The sequence below is a fragment of the Etheostoma cragini genome, chromosome 22, assembly GCF_013103735.1.
Source record: "Etheostoma cragini isolate CJK2018 chromosome 22, CSU_Ecrag_1.0, whole genome shotgun sequence".
In the NCBI taxonomy this organism is placed as follows: domain Eukaryota; kingdom Metazoa; phylum Chordata; class Actinopteri; order Perciformes; family Percidae; genus Etheostoma; species Etheostoma cragini.
The window spans coordinates 18,541,476-18,559,236 of NC_048428.1; the positions used below are offsets into that span (position 1 = coordinate 18,541,476).

The 17,761-nt window shown below is 40.1% G+C and overlaps 1 protein-coding gene across 5 annotated transcripts in view; it reads left to right on the plus strand.

Annotated features, from left to right (window-relative positions):
• Positions 1 to 17,761, plus strand: part of LOC117937507 (rho GTPase-activating protein 21) — an 87,819-nt gene that overhangs the window by 38,391 nt on the left and 31,667 nt on the right. For 3 of the 5 annotated variants that reach the window (XM_034861495.1, XM_034861497.1, XM_034861496.1), the window contains exons 1-3: positions 3,660 to 4,270; positions 8,413 to 8,601; positions 12,560 to 12,581. In XM_034861495.1, the coding sequence (XP_034717386.1) occupies positions 3,959 to 4,270; positions 8,413 to 8,601; positions 12,560 to 12,581 (523 nt within the window). In that variant the 5' untranslated portion in view covers positions 3,660 to 3,958. Of the gene's footprint in view, positions 1 to 3,659; positions 4,271 to 8,412; positions 8,602 to 12,559; positions 12,582 to 17,761 lie in introns of those variants that run through there. The other 2 variants (XM_034861499.1, XM_034861498.1) reach the window with 1 other exon arrangement.

Here is a 17,761-nt window from a genome sequence, read left to right on the forward strand (position 1 = left end):
CTTATAATTGTTGCTACCTGAGAACGTGAAAGCATCAAAGGGTACACCTAAGGCTGGGTAATATGTTGATGTAATATCAACATTTATTAAGGAGTCTAAATATGTTACAATGTTAATAGAAGTGAGGACCAAAATGCAGGGATGAGGCAAGCCTGCAGGCAGGAGAGTAAGAGCGGGGATTTGTTGACACAATGGCAGAGTCTCAACAAACACAGGGATCAGGTCACAAAAACAAGACACTCTCCAAAAATCCCCACAACTCAAAAGTCCAAAAAGACCAAAAGAAAACCCCAAAACTGGATACGGGAGAAACAGCAACTGGAACAGACTCACAGGGAAGGTCAGGACCACCAACTGAAAGGCTGACAGGACAAACAATCTGACAAGAGAGAAAGGGAACACAGAGGTTAAACACAAGAGGTAACGAGGAACAGGTGATACATCAGGTGAATCACGTTAGGGGCGGGGCAGGACAATCAGACAGGTAAAAAGTTAAACTAGAGACAAGACGAGACAGAGACCAGACTTCAAAATAAAACAGGAAACAGAACGTACCGATAGACACTCACAGGGCAACACAAGACAGGAACAGCGACACAAGACACAAACGCGAGGAGACAAGACAGGACCAAAAAACCAAAGGGGTAAAAGAAAAAGCAAACCCCCAAACCATAACAAAATATCCTCTTCAATTTTGGATATCGTAATATGTTGTAGAGCTCGACCGAAAAAGGATTTTTAAGGCCCATACCAATCCAAATATTTTAAAATCCGATATTCCGATACATTGTATTGACTGTTGTACATCGCCATCTGGTGGACAAACTATACAACGCCAACACTCACTCACAACACACAGTTTTTATTTTATTTTTTAAATATTCATTCATCAGAATCATTTATTTGTCATTAATGATTCTGTCATTATTAATGCCGATACTGATAGATTGGGAAATCCCTAGTAACAGCTGATAATATCAGCCTGCAGACATATCACATGGAATCTAATATGTTGAAATGACACAAGTGTTGTCTTTTAATGATTTACAGGCTGGATGGCAACAACATCAACACTTATGTCCTTTTACTGTTTATATTTGTATTGTGATATTTGATTTTCTCCATATTGCCCAGTTCTAGGTGCATCGCCTACTTTGCTCTCTTTTTTGTGCGTATCTAAGCCTTCCGATAAAAATCTCCATGACGTGCAAATTCTTTTCATTGTTTACAGTAATTCATAAAAAAGGCCAGAACATGACGCCTCTGCTTACTTTACTGTGCAACTAGAATACCTGAGATGAAAGAATTACCCTTAAAGCCGTGTCAGTCCTGCTGAAACATTAAAACATAATCCAGTTTACCCGTGAGTAAGACAAACAAAGCAGAGCTAAATCCAGAACACACACATGAATCCTTCCTTTCACTTGATTCCTATTTGCCCATCAAACCTCAATAATGTCAGGCTTTGATAACGCCTTGAGACACACTGATCTATACATAAACACAGAGAAACACACACTCCATGAAATCACTTAAGCGCCCACGGAAGACACCCCAGTCCAGTGGCCGACATTGTTGTGGTGTGGTTTGTTGTCATGACAACGACACAATATTTCTGGGCGGCATGTCTAGATTTTGTGTCTGCATGGCACCAAATCCACTTCCTCGCCAACAGGAATTCCTTTCAAGGATCCTTTTTTTTCTAATCGTGTGTTTTAGATTTGCAGGAGTTTTAAAGACATATATATGTGAAACTCTATAACATTCTGAAATTTATTAGTGGAGATAAGAAGTATTGTTTGGCTGGAAGTAGTACCTCTAATACACTCCTTCCACCCCCCCCCCCCCCCCCCCCCCACACACACACACACACACACATATATATATATATATATATATATATGCAGTTGGTTACAGTTTCCATATATAACCATTCTTGTAAGGCTTAATCCTTGTTTTGGCTTCCACAAGTCAAGTGTCTCAACTAGCTGTGTTTGGGGACATCTATTGCTGCTATCTTTTCCATACAGAATCCCACATGCTATATTGAGCTGAGTGAATGTGGTAACAAGATGCTCATAACAAAATGCTGAGAGGGAACATTCCGCCACTGGGTTCCTGATGTTGTTTTCATGGTCGTTGCCATCTCGGATGGCAAATATTTCTCCTTCGAATCAAAATAGACCGGTATTTACGTTTTTGCTATTCAGCAGACGATCTCGTCCAGAGGAACTTTACAAACCACGCCGGCTGTTGACGGACGCGCAGTAGCTGTTGTTGGAAGTGAACCAGTAAAACGGCGACTATTGGATCAATCTGTACATCTAAGAACACCCTGGAGACACAGTGAGGTATTGAAAGTCAAAATGGACTGAAGGCGGACCCATTTCTCTTACGTTAAACAGACTTATTCAACATTTAGTAACAGGCCGTAGCAGAGCACAGAGTCCTGATGTTGGAGCTGCACAAAAGCTCCAGAGATCCCTGAGATGAAAATGTGATTAAATATTAAATTGATGTTTTGGCCCCTCTCTCTACTGGAGAGATTTACTAAAAGGTATCAGGGCTGAGTCCATCCTGCTCCCAACCCTCTCACTGCTCCTGAAATAAAGGCAGTTGCCAAGCCTCTGTCAATTTTTGTTTACCTGGACGGATTGAGGCCAGCTTCTTACATCATACTAGGTTGATTATGAAGGGAGAATTGGTGGTTGCAGGTGCTCCAGACAATCTTGAGGTGGATGTAAATTACCATTCTAGCTAACCGCCATGTTAAAATTGTATTTTTCTACTGATCTTCATTAACGTGCTCTTTCCCAAACAAATAAATTAATTAATAAGTCACGGCGACTTTCTTAAGCCAAGTTGTCCCTGAAATAGTCCCTTATAAACTTTATTCCAACGTCTGTCTTTTCATTTAGCATGTCTGGTAATTAAGCTCAACCAAATTATTACCATTATAACAAGGCCTGGGGCTGCAAATTTGTTTCCAACTAGACGCCCTATGTACATTACATCTGTTGCATTGCTCATCCTTATGTAACAATGCTTATACGTATGAACCTTGTTTAATAAATAAATAAATAAATGAATATACAGGAGTTGCTGTGTGTTTATGCACCTCCTGGTAGTCTCTGACCACAAAACCTGCCACCCAAGCATCAGTTCATTTTAGTTGCCAGATGAGCTGCAGGCATGCAAAGGTGGGTGGGTTGACTGTGCATTTCTGTGCCTTATAGATTTCATAGAACCCATATGCTTCCTTATCTGTATTAGCCCCACTTGACTTCTTCCACAGGCTGTGAAAACAATCTATTCCTGTCTCCTTCTGACAGATACTAACTTTTTGCTGCTTGTGCTTCCTACCATAAAAAACTTTTTTTAAATGTTCCTCATACTGTATTTAACTTTCTTCTCCTTTCATTTGTTCTCATCATTCATTGATTAGCCTCGACACGTGAGCTTGTTGGCGAGCACACTACAGCTTAAACTTTTAAATGTTGGCAGCGGAAGAGGTGAGTTAGAGAGAGAGAGAGAGAGATGGAGGAGACAGGAAAGGAAGAGAATTCACTTCAGGCCGCCTGGTGTGTGTATGTGACTGTGTGTGTGTGTGTGTGCATACTTCAGAGAGAGTTTTGTGTGGTGAGTGGGTGGGTGCGTCAGTCAGTCGGCCTGGACTCTCTGCAGTGTACTTAGCCGCTGCGCTCTCCTCTCGGCTTAGTGGAAACATCATGTGTCTGTGGGACGCTCAGAAGAACAGCCCTGTTCCTCCAAACTGAGACTAGAATAGACAAATAAAGACAGACCTAGGGAGGAAGAGGGCACAAAATGGACTCATCCAGAAATTTGGAGTAGACTAGCTAGAAAAGAGCAACCAAAAGACACTGAAACAGGAACCTTTTTGAGGATAGTTTTTATCTGTTCAGCCTTTTGATCCTACCACTTCAAACCTGGCTATGCCATGCTGGCCCAGAGGAACGGGCTACCACCAGGCTGTAAGCCGGTTCCTCTGAAGGATCACCCAGACCTGCAGGATGTGGACGTGAACGCTGAAGGGTGCTGCTCCCTCTCTCGTTCCCCGTCATCTGGAGGTTGTCCCTGGGCTCGCCTGGCCGGCGTGGATGGCTGCCTGTCAGAGCCGTACTGTCTTTGGTTCCAGCTTTTGGCCAGGGCCTACTGGGGAGAGGTAGAACTGGGGGTGACCAGTCCTAACCGCAGCCTGTCCTGGGCTCGGCTCAGAGAAGCCTCCAGAAAGAACTGTGTCAGATCTCCGGTAAGAACAGTTGGGTATGAAAAGGTTGAAGAGCATCCTTGTGTATTGACATTTTGAGGAAGCAAGTGTAGCAGTTTAGAGGCATTTAGAAAATCACCTGACTTGCTGAAATATTTGTTTAGGCAATATCAGTGGCAGAGGTGTATAGGTTAACATAGAAAGCATTTGATAGGGGAGGAGAGGTTTAGGGGCGGCTACACTTTGTTGTGCTGTCTGAGGAATTTTGTGTGCGTCATCCTGCTCTCCAGCAGCAGGGTAGTCCTGTTTCACTGACCGATATCTTTTGTAATGTGAGTCTGTCTGCGTGTGTATTTTGGTTTTAGGTTTCATTTATTGTAGGTCCCTTTGGTAGTTTCCGAGTGACACTTTGCTGTATGCTGTTAGAGGAAGATGAGGTTGATTTTCCAGCTGTGCGTATTTTAGAATTTCTCCTTCTACCATTAGATTTTTTTTATATATAGCATGGACTAAAGCTCAATTGAATGAAGTCATTGTGCAGTGATATTTTCCTAAAGTATAGGGAATAAGGGTGACTAATGTTGAAGTCTGTGGTCATAGAGGGAGAGAAGTTTGGAAAGAAAAGGCGAGAGGGAGTGAAAGAGGTAGACGCATGAGGTCAGATGACCCACGGGTGACTCACACACACTTTCTTTTCTAAGAAAAAATAAGAAATTAAAATAGTGTGGAGAAAAGCTGAGTCCACAAGTAATGCCATTCAAATGTACTCATCTCATATACATAAAGTAGCAGGAATGGGCATGCAAATGCATCCTCCCGCAGGCCACGACCCCATATGGCAGTACCCAGATCAAACCCTACGTGTACACATAATGGGAACTGTTTTGGTGGACATATTGCTTGCATAATTGAGTCATTTATGTTCATAAGGTTATTGTGTGATCTTGTTGGGAGCAGATTTACAGTATTGTACCTTTTTGTGTGTGACTGTCTTTTACTGAAGCACTATGCTGCGGTTTCCCTTCCCACTGTGCTATGCTCCTGCTTCTCTTGCTGTATAATTCAATATGTTATATATAGAGAGATGGAAAATGTGTGTGCGCACCTCTTCTATGGGGCGCCAATGGCTTAGCTATTGCATATTAAAACATTAAATGTTAAGCATGAAATCAAAACAAACAGCTAAGTTGGACTGTCAGCCTCTCCTCAATGTTACAATGTGGACTGAGGCTTACTTCCAGCTCAACACCACTGGGTATTGGTAGTGATTTCACTAGTCATACCATTAAGCCCACACCCATCCCACTCTCTGAAGGCCTCTACATCTGCCTCTTCCAGACAGGCCGAGAAGAGGTGTGGATAGAGAAGTTAGAGGGATGGTGGGGGAGAATGTCTTTGTTTGGTAGGAGAAGAGCCTTGGCGAGATTTGGGTTGAGGCTGAAACTCTTGGCAGGCTCTCGTAGCCCGGAGTCACCACGGTAGTGTTAGCAATAACCGCTAACGCACACCCTGTGGTGCAGTGGTTCAGTTTCATCATTACTTTGATGATGGATGTGACAAAAGTCTTGTTGCTCAGACAGCTCGCAGCAGCAGGAAAGACCCGAGTGTTTCTCAGAGATGGAACAATATAGGCGTCGGGATTACGAGTTATAGAATATTTCCTGCTGTATGTGTATTGAAATGATAAAGCTGGGTTGTAAAGTTCTTGAAAAGGCTTTGGGAAGTAGATTCAAAACATAGTTGTAGTGTTATTATTGTCTATTAGGTTTGGACTATTGCAAGTTAGACATATTTATAAATGTGCATTCTTTAAAAAAGGTTTTGGAAAACATGGATCACACCATACTGTACCACAGCTGAAAAGATTAGTTATATCCTTTATTAGTCAATCAGCAACAAATTGGCATCTGTTTTGACAATCACTTTTTACACAATTACTCATTAGTCTTGTTTTTTTTTAAGTTAAAATGGAAAAGAATCACTGGCTTCATCCACAACTTCTGATTTAGTTTCAAATACAAATGTTTGCTGTTTTCTTTATCCATGAGACTGAACTGAATATATTTGGTGTTTTTGACTGTTAGTCAGACAAAACAACATATTTGAAGATGTTATCTTGAACCCAATTAATCAATTAATATGCTGAATATTTGATCAAGACTCAATGATGAAACTAACCTTTTATCACTCTAAGTGTAGATGTAATATGTGACCAGCTATACCCTGTGTGTGTGTGTATATGTGTGTGTGTGTTTTTTAACATCTTCAGGAAAAGAGTAATTTTGTAAACTGTGGTGGCTCACTGTATTTTCAGCATAGCTACAGTTTCCAGTTGAAAGCATTCTTTTATATAGGCATTCATTTTACGCAAACTAAGCTGCCAGCATTTAATAAAGAGTTTTTTTCATCCCGTGTTATTCACAGTAGGAATGTAGAAGATAAGTCTGTCATCATGCAACCACGCCAAATAGCCCTGCAAAGCCCCAAATGTGCAATAACTAAAGCCATATGTATGGCTGTGCGGAGCTCGGGGCAGTACAAATGTGGCTTAAATGACAATCCTGATTATTCTGACAGATCACTGACACTAACCACAATTTAGGAACAATATTGTCTGACTGCATTTTTTGGCCTCTGTCCCCAACATTTTAACACTTTTCTTCTGAGGATAACAGGTGTTCTGAGTCAAATGAATGGTTCTGTATTTGCAAACTGAGACTCGGGTGTCTTAATCAGCTGCTTGTAAATGTGATATATCTTTATTCTCATCGATAAGACAGATCGCAGCAGCAGAGGTCAGTTTGCTGGCATTTGAGACCATTTATCTTCAAGTGTTGATGGCACTGAAGAGTGGGGGAATATTCTGAGCTTTGTGACACTTGTATGTGAACAAAAATTACAGATCAAGTCCAGGAAATACCAAAGTTAATCTGTTGAATGTAGAATGTTGTAGTGGAAATGGGGGGTATAGATAGATGTATAGATGTATGTATTGTTTGTGAGTTAGTATCAATCTGCCATTGCGTTTGTAATGACAGTTAGCAGAAGAATTCCAGGTCAAACATGTTCCACTTCCTCAAAATCTGACTTTTATTTGCAAGTTTCAGTCTACAACTATATGTCATCATTTATTTATGCAGCAGAAACAGCCTACAAACTAGCTGGTCCTACTCGACTGGTACATTTGATTTGAACAAAGAGTCTGGCCACTCTCCACTGACAAGTGTGAACTTCCTTGAAGGCGGGTACTGTGTAGAAGTTTAAAACTATTGGATCTGCCCAGAGCCACTCTGGATCTGCCACAACCAATCACTAACGTTTGGTTGTGACGTCGGCTTAGCATCACTAGCGTAAGCTTTAGCTAACTCTTTCACTACTGAGTAAGCTCGAAAATCTAACATTTCGTGGGGCAGTGCATTATGTTCAGCAGCGGTTCACAAACTAATGAGTTGTCAATTCATTTTGAGGGTGTTGATGAGGATTTGAGGGGAAAGAAAGACTAAACAATATATTTCTGTTGCACAAGGTTGTTTATTTTTATCCTAACCTTTTTAAAAGGTTTTTTTTTTTCTTGTTAAATATATGATCCTTTCACATAGTAGGTCTTTAAAAGCATTACAGTTCTTGTTCACACTAAGGCCATAACCTATGACATGGTGTCATGAAGCACAAAAGTCCCAAAAAAGGCCCTTTTCTTTCTTTTCTCTTCAGTTTTTTGCATTCATCGCCATCGTTCAGAGTGAGATGAGAAGATCAATACCATACTTAAATCTGTATGCTCAATATGAAGCTGTAGTCAGTTAGCCTAGCTTAGCATAAAAACTAAAAGCAGGGGGAAACCTCTAGCCTGGTTCTTTCCAAATGTATTAAATTCCACCTATCAGCACTTCGAAAGCTCAACCTTTAAAAAACCAAACTGCCCCCCCGTGTTTTCAGTCTTTGTGCTAGTTTACAAGCTTCTTGTAGCCGCTAGCTTATACTTACGGTACAGACAAGAGAGTTGTATCACTCTTCTCATCTAATTCTCAACAGAAAAAAAGCAAATATTGCCAGAAATAAATGACCAATTAGACTTTAAAAAAGACTTTTCTACTTTTCAATTTCTGTCTGTGTCAACACCGGTGTACACACTGTATATGTCCTGAAGACTAACACTGATGTACCTGTTTTTGTCCTCCTTTCAGGCCAAGCAGAAGGATGGGCGCGATCAGAGCGAGGCGTCGGCCGTGGCTTCTCCCGGGGCAGAGGACGAGGCTTTTTCATGGCCGGGGCCCAAGACGCTTCAGCTGCGCAGAACCTCCCAGGGCTTCGGCTTCACACTGCGACACTTCATTGTCTACCCGCCCGAGTCTGCCGTCCACAACTCTCTGAAGGTGACAGAACGTCATCTCTTACCCCTCTGTTGACACTATGACCTAAATATAATGAAACAAAACAGACTTTACATTGTCTAATGCAATTTAGAGCTGAGTAATTGTTTAAAAAAAGCAAGAAATTCTGACGTTGAAGTAAGGAATTATACTCACATTTCCAAAGTAAATATACTTTTGTTGAATTAAGTGATGTAAGCCTCAGGCCAGCAGGAGGATATGACCCAATATTAAAAAGAGACTTACTAGAAACAGATGGAATAATCTTACACCACTGGCCATTTTAAGCAAATAATATTGATTTTTATATATATATAGTTTATGGACGAATCAATTTTTGACACTAACAAAGCAGTAACTGTACAATAAACTTTTTAATATAGAATTAAAAATACAATTTAATTGGGCAAAGTATATCAGTGTTGGACACTCTTAAAATGGACTCTAGGACCCATTACAGCAACCTTAAAAAGTGGAAAAAAATTGTACTATTTTTTTCTGGAATTTTGAATGAATCAGAGCTTTTTTCCAAATACCAGTCACTTTATTGGCTCTTGTCCTCTGTTCTAACTGTCAAGGGCCTAGAAATTATAACTACTGGTCAGTGTTACAGATTTTAATCATAGAATTTGATTTAGCTTTTTAGTGTCTACAGTGATTAGAAAACACCTGACTGGTGTGACACGAGGGGACAAACATAATCCGAATCATGATTTCTGATGATGCTGTTTGAACACAGCTGTAGACAAACACATCAGCACTTGCAATGTGTCCCAGTTCCACACTATTTACTAATTGCTTACACTATGTACTATTTAGTATGTTTATCATGTTTTTGCTGTACTGAGATCCTCCTGGAACTGTTTTACCACAAGCCACCACTTGCTGTAATTTTTCCAGCTGTGAACTCCTCAATTTCCCTAGTGGGAGGAACTGTTTTCCCCATTCTGTGTTCCAATTTCAAATGTTTTCTTAATGATATTCTCAATGTAAGTTAAAACAGGGACAAGTAATGACTGTATAGGTTAAATTTTATGGCCAACAGTTTTAATTATATCTACTTGGTTTCTTAGAAATAACGTTTTGTCAGTCTGGGTCGATGTCACCAAATACTACAATACATTAGTCTCCCCCGTTGTTGCAATGGAAAAGAAGCCAAGGTGCAAATAAGAGCTATAGCAAAGTTAAAATACTTCATCACAAAACATGGTGCCACAGTTGCTGAATTCATCCAAAATTGACCTAGAATTTAAAAATGAAGCTATACTGAAACCTGCTTGGACTCAGTATGCAGTATAGAATGGGATACAGCTTAAGTATAGCCCTTGGAAATCAACATTTAATGGGTTTAAGATGTTAAAATTGCGACATTTCATTTAATTGTGGCCCGACTGAAGAACAGTACAATATCCCACTGTTATATAATTTATGCACGTCGTGTCAGTAATGTTAGCAAGGGGTTTTTCAGAGCCTTCCTGACTTGAATCATCCCACCTGGGAAGTCTGCCAGCTGTCCTCTGGATAACATCCGTACCAATCTGCCCTTTGGTATTAATCCTGACGTTACAGCACGTCCGGCTCCTAATGGGCACAGACGAACACACAAGGGGCTTTGGGTCAATACGACGGGGCTTCTTTAATGGTAGAATGTGAGGGAGAATGTTTCAAGCCAGCTTCCACAAGGCTTATCGTGGCCTCCTGTCTATTCGTTTTTGTTAGTGATAATTCAGGATACATTTGGTTTACTTTTCTCTGAAGTGTATTTTGACAACCTCTTCAGTTTGTACAGAAGGATTTCCTACATGTTAGCATAGTGTGTTCTGTTTATAGCTTTTGGCTTCTGTTCTGCACGTTGAAAGAGAAACTGTGGCACGATTTAGGATTTTCAGATATTTGTGGAACCGAAAAGATAGGCCGTTTCTCCCAGAGGACTTCTTGGATAACACAATCTTGTTTCGGCCACTTTTAAGTTCAACATGGACCACAATGTGCTTTGTGATCTTGCTGTAACGTAATAAAAGGTTTTTGTGCACTTGAATCGAACTTACATTAGCAACTTTGCCGCGGGAAATCTCTTATCCAGCAGTCTAAGGCGCATACTATGCAAAATAAAGGCAATAAATCCATTTTAAACACTGGCAGCTCCTGATAAAGCAGAATTTAGCCTTTTGTATCCTGTGTAAGCAGTTGGCATTATTCTTACACCAAAACAAGCACAACACTTGTTTTTGCCCCCATTTTTCACAAGCTAAACTTAAAGATTTAAGACTTTTTCTATGTACACACCAGGCTTATTCCTCTCAAATAATGTTCACAAATCTGTGTTAGTGAGCGCTTCTCCTTTGCCCAGATAATGCATCCACCTCACAGGTGTGGCATATCAAGATGCTGATTAGACAGCATGAATGTTGCACAGGTGTGGGGTGCTCTCTCTCTCTCTCTCTCTCTCTCTCTCTCTCTCTCTCTCTCTCTCTCTCTCTCTCTCTCTCTCTCTCTCTCTCTCTCTCTCTCTCTCTCTCTCTCTCTCTCTCTCTCTCTCTCTCTCTCTCTCTCTCTCTCTCTCTCTCTCTCTCTCTCTCTCTGACTGCAGTTTGTCGTCGTAACCGACTTAAGTGGGCAAATACTCATATTCGATGGAGTCAGGCACTTTGGAGAGGTGTTCTCTTCACAGATGAACCTTAACCATAACACCAGATACTTACTGGTTTTCGGACACCTGTACCCCCTCCCCCCCTTTTTATTGTGGCACACCTGTGCAATTATCATGCTGTCTAATCAGCATCTTGATATGGCACACCTGTGAGGTGGATGCATTATCTGGGCAAAGGAGAAGCGCTCACTAACACATATTAAGACAGATTTGTGAACATTATTTGAGAGAAATAAGACGTTTTTTTACATAAAAAAGTCTTAGATCTTTTGAAAATGGGGGCAAAAACAAGTGTTGCGTCTATAATTTTGTTCAGCATTTGTAAATATGTAATTTTGAGACAATAAAATAAGGCTGTTGATTATTTTCTGGATTAATCAATTGGTTGTTTGGTCTATAACATTATTGAAAATTGTGAAAGTATGTCGACCAGTGTTTTCCAAAGCTGAAGATGACGTCCTCAAATGTTTTTGTTCACAAAAATAAATTTGGTCTACTTTCATAGAGGAGTAAAGAAAACCAGAAATATTCACATTTAAGGAGCTGAATCAGAGATTCTTTTTTACTTATTTTTTTTACTTTTTTGCTTTTTCACATAAATGAATAGACATACACGACTAATACTAACTGTTGCATGACTTTTAGAAGACTTTCTTGGCCTTCTTAATATAAGATGTGATTCTGGGAAATAGTCAAGCTGCAGCTTTAAATTTCAATCCATCAGGTCACACTCACTGGACACCCTGACCAGTTCTCCCATTATGTAACCCAAACCGACAAGGGAAGAGTCTAAAAACTAAATTTAAAAAATCCTCATCCTTGTGTACATTCATCACATGTATTGTAATTACTCCCATGGTCTTGGATTGGAGCACTTGATTAATCACAGTTTGAGGATATTGGGGTTAACTTGAAGAGGGTCAGGCCGTCTTAAGGAAAGCCTTGGGAGAGCTGGGAGTCTTTAAGGATGCACGGAGAACATATGTGTCACTGAGGGGAGGTGGATTAAAACCAGAGTGTGTGGATTTTTAACTGGGACTCAGAGAGGAAATTAAGGTTTTATGTGTTGATCAAATTAAAAAAACTAAACACAAACATGAGTCCTGTCCCCCACACATATTAAGAGTGTGACTTCATTCTCTGCCCAGGATGCCATTACTCCACTACATCTTTACATCTATATTGTAACTGTGGTTCATCAAACTGTAAATATAGTGATGCAAAAAATAAAGGAAGAAGTATTTAAAAAAAAGGCAAACTCTTAAATGAAATTAAATCACAAATCATTTAAATTCTGTTTTTCTCTTCCAGGATGAAGACAATGGTAGCCGAGGTAAGTGTCAAAACACTTGTACTATATTATCTTTTTTAAATCCCTGCATGCATTAGAGATGTGTTCTGGGACCTCAGGTGTTGAGAAAACAATAGCACAGAACCCATTTACTCTCAGCCACTCTTCACTAACTTCCCAGAATAGGGATCAAATTAGGATCGACAGTCCATTACTCTAATGTATTCTCACTCTTTATAGATTGAAACATTTCATTAGCTTTGGTATTTCAGACCCAATAATAGCTTTTATTAATGCAGTGGTTTGACCTGGGTATGGTACTAAAGCCAGTGTAAACAGCATGTTGCATGAGAAGCTGCCTCTTCTGCAGGCTGTCAGGCAGACAGGCGACGTCGTGCTGCACTCTGGGTGTTTTAAAGCTTTGCTCTTCAGAGTGGCACTCAGAGCTTTGCTGTTAGCTTGGCAAGGCCTCAGCATTCCTCAGAGCATCCAGCTCCTCATTCCAGTCCCTCATTAGTCTGCTCACGTCTGCATGAATGCAGGAGGATTGCTCTGCTGTGCTTCATCTGAAGTTTTTTCAAACAGCCCTGCATCTCATGTCTGTGTGGCATATAGAAACACAAAGCACATGTACATGGGCTCCCATAAACATAACACAAAGACTGAACAGCAACAGTGTGGTCTTAAAGAAATAATCCATTGTGTTTTTTGTTTAAATAACTATCCCATTATTTTGGGAAAAAGGGATGTTTCCTTTACCCCAGCCCAGTTCACGTAAGCTTATGTACTTTCTCATCCAAGCTTAGGATAGATCTTTATTTTAAAAAAAAACAATTGATACCTCTCTGGGAGAAACACCAGGGTTGTGGGCTGTAATGAATGGGGGAAAGGGAGAAGATTGTCATCATTAGCTTTTTGTTTGGCTAGTAATGAACCCAAAGCTCTACCAGGTGTGATTCAGGGAATTGTTATGGCATGAGTGGACAGTGAAAGTAAAGAATCCAGGGTTAGAGAAGGGTGAGTGCAGCACATTGTGATAATTCTGATTTTTAAATGCCTCTTAACAGGAAATTGAGAGATTCTTGTAAGTGTCCCTCATCATCCCTCTTGGCCCTTGGTGTCACATTCCTTACACTCCCCCTCTGCCCACCCTTTTTAACCCCTCCATGTCCACCCGCCTCCTTCAACACAGGCCTCAAAACATTGAACAACTTGCACAGGAGGGCCCGGCCGTGGCAAGAGGAAACCCTACGGGGAATTTGTGTGGCTGCACATTCTTGAACTTTAATTCCTTTTTGTGACTCTACCTAAAAGAAGTCATGTAAAACCTGTGTGGGATTGTGTGTATTTGTGTCATAAAGTAGTATGTGGTAAGTGCAAGAGAACCATTCACCGCAAAGCTCAATAGAGATGGTGAATGATGATCCCCACCCTGCTGCCACAGGAAGTCACTTGGCTTGCTTCCAGCCTCTCATAAATCCTTCTTTTCCTCTCAGCAGGCTCAGAGACCCAGCGGTGGTGCTGATACTGGCAGGTAGTATAGCTCATAGCTTATAGCAACAAGGGCAGCAATATTAATCAAGGGTTAACATTAATAATAGTAATAAATGTTGTAACATGGTCACTGTCCAGTGGAAACTGTGTATCTCCAAATCAGGTGATTTTTCAGGTATTCTCAAATATTGGAGTGTTCAATTATAGTTAGCGAAAATCATGTATCATGTAATCATCACGTATTTAAGTAAAAGAAAACGTTAAAAAATAATGTATTAATCGCAAAAATGCATTGCTAAAAGCTGAAAACAGAATAGTTCAGGGTTTAGCACAGTAATGTACAAACCTTTTAATGATAACCGGGACTTAGCTTCTGAACACAGAGCTGGATCTAACTACACCGGAAAAAGGCTCTGATATTACGAAATATAATTGTAACTTTTGAGGAAATCGCATTGCTTTGAGACAAAGACTGATCTTACAAAATTCAGTCCGTCTTGTGTGCATTTTTGTGACTGCAGCCAGCTGTGTTAGAACAGACTTACCCTTTTAATTACAGGTTTTCTTTTGATCACCAGCTCTTTTTGTCTACTTGTTGAAGTGTCTAAACTGCTCCTGATTGCATGCTGTGTGCAGATGTAATGTAGTGACTCTTCTGCACTGCACTCCTAATCTCGTTCTGGCTCTCCTACTTTGTGATCGTGCCTGCTTTGAAAAGAAACATTAAGTTTCCAATGCAGTCCTGCAAAAAATACCTTAATGAAAGTCAATCTGACAATATAATGTGACAAATAATGTAGTCCTCAACTTACTTGATTACAACATGCAACAGCCAAGCTGCCCTTTAACTGCACCTGTGTCCTTATAATCTTAAAGCCTAAACAGATGTAACAGCGTTACAAATGATTTTGATGCAGATACAATGTTAAGATTGAAAGTACAAACTTGACCTATTTGTTATGAAACAACATGTTGCCCGAGACAGAGGGAATTAAAAAAAAAGATTTGAAATGGCTTTTAACTTCCGGACATTCAGCTTTAGTGTAATATCTCACTGTTGCCTGCACATAGTTATTGTTGCTATATGATCACAACACAAAGCATGCACTAGAACCATGAAGAGTGCACCAGAACACATCCAGTAAACACACACAGACACAGACAAACAAAACATTCCATGTGTTTAGTTCTTCAAACATTTAAAGATAAAAAAAAAAGTTGCATTCTGCAGCTTTCTCCTGTTTTCTATACCAGTCAGGTCTGTGATGTTTGCAACGCTCCGCAGTGCAGTTTATTTGCTTGACTCTGGGCCAGTGTGTGATGAGACTGTTGGTGTTTGGAGAGCATGGGAGGGGGGGGGGGCTGCTGACCGCATGTTGACTAGCTGGGTGTTGCTGCTGGAAACATTTCAAACCTCCAGAAAACACACACACATAGAAAGACCCATACACAACAACATTGGTACACAGAGATAGCAAGCATTGATATACAGTGTGTAGGTGCCGAGTGAAAACACAGAAACAGAGTGAGTATGTCAAGTATGGAGCTGTTTATTTCCTTTCGCAGTGGAAGGTCTACATACCAAATCTCCCTCTCTATCTCACTTCCTCTCTTCTTCCCTCCGTACATCTCTTTCTCTTCAGCTGTGTATTTTAGCAAGTTGTTGAAGGGTAAAATCCAAATGTTGTGGTACTTCAGCAGCATAAAAGAAATGTCTCCTCATCTGTTTAAATATTTAATTTTCATTCAACATGTAACGCTTTTCTCTGCAGAAACCAGCTCAGCTTTATTTCCCCCTTTTTTGTTAGATTTTGGTTTGTTCTCATAAAGTCTGCAGAGGGAACATAATGCAGGACAAGCAAACTGAATTCCCTAGTATTCCCCAGTGGGCTTTATAATGCCCCACCTTCTTTAACAAAGCTGGGTCCAAAGTTGGGTCATTCTCTTCTTTTCTCCCACTCTCTGCTTCTAAGTTTTCCCTCTAACCTCCCTAGGGCTGCACAATTAACCATAATTTTACCGAAATTGCAATATGGACTAGTATAGTGCAACATCACAGGGGGACGCAGTGTTTGTTAAATGCAAAATACGTGTCTAACACATTCTGAAGGACGTGTTGTGGTGCTGCAGCGATGTCCTGGGCCTATGAATACTATCCTACAGACTAAAGAAAAACCTCTTTGTTTGGTACAGATTTTTGCAAAAATCACACTACATGACCATAGTACATTTTTATTTGTGTTTCAGTGAACAGTGAAAATGATGATTCAAAAAATTGAACATTCCCTCCAATATTGTGAATTTTATCACAATTGCAACATTGTTCATAATAATCTCAATTTGACATTTTCCTCATATTGTGCAGCCCTAAGTCTCTCTTCATCTTTCTGTTCCTTTCTGTATCTGTTTTCTTACTTACTCACCTTAATGACTTCTTGACTTTTACAGTTTCACTTTGTGACCTTACACTGAACACCCCAAATATAGGTTCATTTCTCGTTTTCTTTTATTTATCTAAAGCTACAAGTAGATTTCCCGAACAGCTATACAGTATATCTTAAATGTGAGTAATTGCAAAGAGCTGAAAACTTGCTTCTTTGACAAGTTGTTTAGCATTAAGACTTGAGTCATGAAAGCTTTTCTAGGCAAATATACATATACAAATGACCCTCTTTAGTTACTGTTGCTATGCCTGTTGCTAAACCTTTTCTCCTCACATATGCAGTTTACAGTGGGAGATTTTCACTCAAAATGTCATTTTTTTAATTGGTTGTTATTTTTAGACGGTGGTAGACAAAAGCAGGCTTTTCATTTCTGGCACATATCAGTTTTGCTGCAGAATTCCAATTTGCATCCTCACCAGTTGAACCAGTTGATGTAGAAAACATCGTTCTTCTGGTATTGCAGTGTAGAGGTTGTTAGTTCTTGTATTATAAGTACAATGAGGAAAATGCAAGATCAAAATGATTTCATTCTAATTTTGGCTGCTTGGCTTACTTGTTTGTATTTTCAGTAAACATAACATTCACAAACAGTTTTAAACAACACACTGGGACATAGGAACGCATCCCAGGGCCACAAAAACAGAAAGGAACAACGGGAGGGAGGGAGACAAAACAACACATGCAGAAACAGACCCACACAAACACACACACAAACAGACACCAGACACCAGTCACATATGCAAACAATAGAAAAGGCTGCAGCACAAACTCACAGCATGGACTTTAAAGACTCCAAAGTCCTTCCCGGGGCTCCACCTATGCGAGCCGTAGATAGTTCTAAATATGTTACGTCCAAAAAAGAAAGGATCCATGTACGAACAGACGATGAGGTGGCTTCCAACTGGTTGCAGTCATCCTCTTAGCAGCGTTAAGTCCAGCAAACACAGCACGTTTTTGAGCTTTAGAGAGCTGAAGAGTGACAGGTCATTCAGAATTAAAACATATACAGTAACTGGTACAGTAACATTAATCAAGGCAGACATTTTGGATGTAATACTGTTTCAGAACTGACCCTCAGGAGAACGCTTCCAGAACATGTGAAGATATGTACAGTGGCTTGCATAAGTTTACACACCCATGCTAAAGCTGATTAATAAAAGGAATAAAAAAAACATCTTTTGGAAGTTGATCTTAATGCTTTAAATTTTACAGGCCAGTTATTTCATGAATCCAGGGTACTATGCATCCTGATAAAGTTCCCTTGGCCATTGGAATTAAAATAGC